Below are 4790 nucleotides of genomic sequence, written 5' to 3'. Positions count from 1 at the left end.
ACATCTTCTGATGCATGGGTTGTCAAGGTAGCAACAAAATAATCTGCATCACCTTGAGAGGATTTTTCAGAATCCAAATCAGAGGCTTTCTTATTAGATTTCTTTCCTTATCCTCATTGTAATATTTTTGGAAATGATTGGATTTATCATAATTCCAACATTTATGCTTGGATTATTTTACTAGGAGACTTAAATCTTCCAAGAGACATTGACTTTCCTTTCTTGTCCTTCTTTTTTCCTTTTTCTATTGGTCTTTTGTGAGCAACAAGGGCCTCCTTATCCATCTCAAAATATTTCCTCTCCATTTCTTTAGACAACAACAAAGAAACAACATCCTCCATCTTGAAAATTTTTCTTGTACTTTTAATGGCCATAACAAGGTGATCCCATGTATCACGAAAATAACACAACAGGAGCATGCATCTTTCTTGATCATCAATTTTTACACTGATAGAGTTTAGCTGAGCAACCAACATATTAAAAGCATTCATATGATCCACAATAGATCCTCCTTTCTCCATCCTCAGAGAATACAAATTTTTCCTTCTAAATAGATTATTCACCAAAGATTTCCCTTGATAAATAATAGTAGGCTTTTTCTAAAGTGTAGCTATAGCCTTTTCATCATGAACATTAAAGAACATAGGGTTGGCCAAACAAAGTCTTATCAAAACCTTAGGTTTTGAATCCATTATATCCCAAACATCTTGGGTTGTAGTCTAAGGTTTTGAGCTAGCTATCATAGCCTAGAGATCTTTGTCTACAAACATGTCCTCCATTTTAAGTTTCCACAATTTAAAATCACCCTCATTGAATTTTTCCATCTCGATCATTTTAGATGTTCTTGTCATCTTAGATCTACAACGAGGTTAAGAAACTTATACCTGAAAAAACTCCCACTAAAAAATATTTGCACCAAAATCCCTACAACTCACCAAGGATAACAAGGTTGTCTAGGGTCTTATATCAATTGAAAAGAAAGCAGAGGAGTGGAAACAACCTCACCAATTTAAATCCCCCAAGAAAGTGAATGCAAATTTCTTTACAAACCCCTGGATAACATTATAGATAAAAGAAACATACAAAAAAAAATTAAAAAAATTAAAGATTTAACAAGAACACATAACACATAGGATTTAACATGGAAAATCTTCTTAGATAAAAGAACCACAATACAAAAGCATAAATCAATTGTATTAAAACCAAAAAAAATTACAAATAATGTGCAAAGTCTATGTTCTTACATGTCTCTTCAACTGTGATATAAAAATCTAGAATAATTTTGGCAGCATAATGTCTTCTCTCAATAATGCTTCATTTTCCTTCTCTTCTACTACACATTGTATTTAGAGAGCTTACAATACAAAAAGGAGAAGCTCCTCAAAAGCATCCACATTCAATGAATCTACTACACATAAATCGAAACTTCATTTTGGATAACTCTTGCATAAATAACATTAAAAATAAATATTAATTCTTCTACAAATACAAGGTTTCCAAGAAAAATCAAGCCTTTTGCCAAAATAGATATTTCTATTTTGCTCCAATCGTATCGATAAAACAAAGCAATTATCACATGTTGCTTGGAGGGAACTTTGAGAAGCTCATAACCAATGCTCTTCTTTAAATTCCCTCATTGTGAGAACTTTCACAATTTCCTTCTCTCATCAATGCTTGGTGCACCCAACTTGCCATTGGGCCCCACAATTAAATGAATAAAATCAGCAACTTAGGATGATTCAATAATTAGATTAAATATACTTAGGACTTCTAAGATTGAAACACCTTAATCCCCCAAAAAAACTAAACACTATAACAAAGCCATTTTCTATGTATATTCTTTTATATTTCTATGAATTAAAAGGAAATACAAAATCATTATCATTTGTGTTTATGATTAAAATAAAAATAAAAATTAAATGCTTTTAAGTAGAAATACATATATAGTTATAACTTCTCTCTCAAAATATTGATATAGATTCTGTAAGACAAAGTTTATTGTTTATCAAAAGGAATACCCGAAAAAACAAATAAATTCTGTAAGACAAAATTTATTGTCTACCAAATGGCATCCTCCCAGACGAATCGACTTTCCAAGAGAAATGAGAAGCTCCTCATTGTTTATTCAATCCAAAGATTAGTGTGGAAAGGTTAAATGGATACATAACAGAAGAATTTCCTCCCCATATTTCATTTGAAAATATGGAGTAAACTTTTTGTGTGGGATGCATTGCATCCCAAAACAAATGAGTGTCTGGATCATCGCAATACTGATCTGTCGGAGTGGTCTTTCCACAGCTCACATTGGCTCCGAGCAATCCTGATCCACAGCATGCTGATAATGTTTCTGAAAAACCTACACATTTAACACATGCATTCAAATCAGGCTGCCAGACAAGGAAAAAGATTGACAAATAAGGAGGTTATTAAAGTGGGCATTGACTCACCAAAACCTTCGCCATTTCTAATCATGTTTTTCAAGTAATCATAAGAATTAAGTAAGATGATATTTACTCCATGTAGTTTTTCATTCAGGTCATCCACAACCTCTTTCAGACCAGCGTTATATTCCCAAGCTATTGCATTTCCAAAAACTTCACAAATTCTATTGTCATAAGGATCAAAATTATGTAATTTTAAATAAAGTTCAAGTCTTGCACTAGGAGTACATCCTACAGCGGAGATGTCGAGTATCAGAAAATTTCTTGCACCAGCACGATGAAGCCTCTGCCACAACAAACATATTAATTTCACTAAAAATGGTATTGAAGACTGATCAGATCTGTAACAAAAAATTATTGTGAAACTTACTTGGATGTATCGACGATGTGTGCTAACTAGCGAATTGACGAATGGTGTGCTTTTCAGGCTACTGAGATTTAAGTCTGTCTCGTTGTATGATGGTGTTTGTGTCGTACTACTCTGATTGAACAGTGACTCTAGGTAGGGCCGAATGTCATTGCCTCCACTGGAAATGCAATATAAAGAATTGCTCAGGTACGACTTCTGACTTTCACACCTAGAGAATTCTTCAAATTTCGATATCTGATCACTCAATTTAACAACTCTCTGCACCAATTTACGTTCGATGAATTAGAAACCAGTTGAATATATATAATTGTGCATTTGGATAATAAGCAATTTCTTCGAATTTTTTTCTTTTCATATAATAAAAAATAATTTGTAAAAAAAAATAGTAATTTGATTGGAGACATGAAATTTTTGCAGTTCTCATTATTAGTTTGCAGGTTTCTGGATTAGACTATATGATCATTCTTCTTTGCTGTTTCCTAGCAAATCATTATTAGTTTGCAGGTTTCTGGATTAGACTATATGATCATTCTTTTTTGCTGTTTTCTAGCAAATTTCTTGATGTATTATCAGATGAGTGAGGAAGATATGAGAAATGAATAATAGAATGTTATTTAAAATTTGATAGAGAAAAATAATCACATAGTCTAGGGGAGAGGATGCAGTAGTTGTGCACCTTAATTTTGCACTTTTCAAAATCTTACGTGCAAATTTCAAATCTCTCCTATTTTTTTACAACAGCTTACTTGGCAAGTCATCTGCTTATAACTAAGGTTTCAGGGCCACATCATCAAATATGATACCACATCAGCATGCTTTTTGCCAAGGTATCCAAAACAACCCAAAAAAAGGTCCCAATACTTGTGCAGCTGATGTGGCATCACATGATTGGTTACTTTTCACAACAAATGGTATATTTCATTCAATTATTGGTACTTATATCAGCAATAACAACTTTAAAGTCACAACAATTGGTGCAATGTTGTATAAAAGTTGGACATTAAATCAGCAAGTATAGAGGTATTAAAGCAACAACTTCTATCACAAGAATTGGAACATGCTCAACTACTAGATCCTTTCTCCGAATCTAAAAATTTACAAGTTATTAATGATTTATAATTAAAATTGCATTAATTATATTTCTATAACAAGCTTAAATAACAAAACTCTAAATTTTGATTCCTTTGACTCATCTAAAATCACACTAATACATCCTATCCACTGATAAAACTAGATTTTAATGATATCTAAAGTGTTCAACGAAAAACAGACCTTCCGAAGGCCTGTTGAATCCAACAACCCACTTCCCCCCGATGCAAAATTAGCCCCATAGGAATAAATTGACTGGTTGAAAGGGAGTTCGCGATACGGAGGTATGAGAGGGAGCTCCAATTGAGTAGCTGCAATCACAAATGCATCGCTTTCTAATATGAACACATTCACTAATTTATAAGCTCTGTAAGATTAAACTTTTAACATTTTTAGTACATGTGAAAAAGCTTGAAAAGATGTGGGTATTATTGATCAATGCTCACCTACGAAATCGAAAACAGTGAGGCCATTTGTGAAGCGACCAGTTGGGCTGAGGAAGGAGGAGACGCCATATGGTGATAAATCGGCCCGAGCAGTACAGTTTGGAATGTAATTGTTAGTTCCTGCATCTGCTAATGAATCTCCAAATATAAACATTGCTGGTACATACGAACATCTTCCTCCTTTAACCACTTGTAAAATCAAAGAGCTGATCGTCCACAAGATCAGCATACTCTTAGCCATTCTCTCTTAATGTGTGGACACTGTTTGCGATTCAAAGCTGAGACTTTAATAGCAAAAAACTGACTGACTAACAATGATTATAATATTAAATTTGGGTAGCAAAGATACTCTCGGTTTTGTTTCACTCGATTAAAGGCCTACGGATTCTGCGATGTGGGATTTTGCCGAAAGTACAAAGCAAACAAAGAATATACAGACGGAAG

The 4790-nt window shown here is 33.4% G+C and overlaps 1 protein-coding gene across 1 annotated transcript; it reads right to left on the bottom strand.

The window, feature by feature from the left end:
- Positions 1–2114: 2114 nt before the first annotated feature.
- On the bottom strand, positions 2115–4587 carry LOC131052000 (GDSL esterase/lipase 6-like). Its single transcript, XM_057986604.2, has 6 exons — positions 4347–4587; positions 4084–4235; positions 2812–3069; positions 2670–2727; positions 2448–2576; positions 2115–2356 (listed from the first exon to the last, which is right to left on the bottom strand). Exons 1-6 carry the CDS (start codon positions 4585–4587, stop codon positions 2115–2117), a joined length of 1080 nt encoding a protein of 359 aa, XP_057842587.2.
- Between the last annotated feature and the right edge of the window lie 203 nt (positions 4588–4790).

Source organism: Cryptomeria japonica, chromosome 2 (assembly GCF_030272615.1).
Source record: "Cryptomeria japonica chromosome 2, Sugi_1.0, whole genome shotgun sequence".
In the NCBI taxonomy this organism is placed as follows: domain Eukaryota; kingdom Viridiplantae; phylum Streptophyta; class Pinopsida; order Cupressales; family Cupressaceae; genus Cryptomeria; species Cryptomeria japonica.
The sequence above is the reverse complement of the archived record's forward strand: the minus strand, read 5'-3'. Positions and strand labels throughout refer to the sequence as shown.

Coding starts and splice junctions, on each gene's coding strand:
- LOC131052000 (XM_057986604.2), bottom strand. CDS start 4,587: ATGGCTAAGAGTATGCTGATCTTGTGGACGATCAGCTCTTTGATTTTA. Junction 3,070..4,083: donor ATTCAACAGGCCTTCGGAAG/GTCTGTTTTTCG, acceptor AAATTGGTGCAG/AGAGTTGTTAAATTGAGTGA. Junction 2,728..2,811: donor CACATCGTCGATACATCCAA/GTAAGTTTCACA, acceptor TTGTTGTGGCAG/AGGCTTCATCGTGCTGGTGC.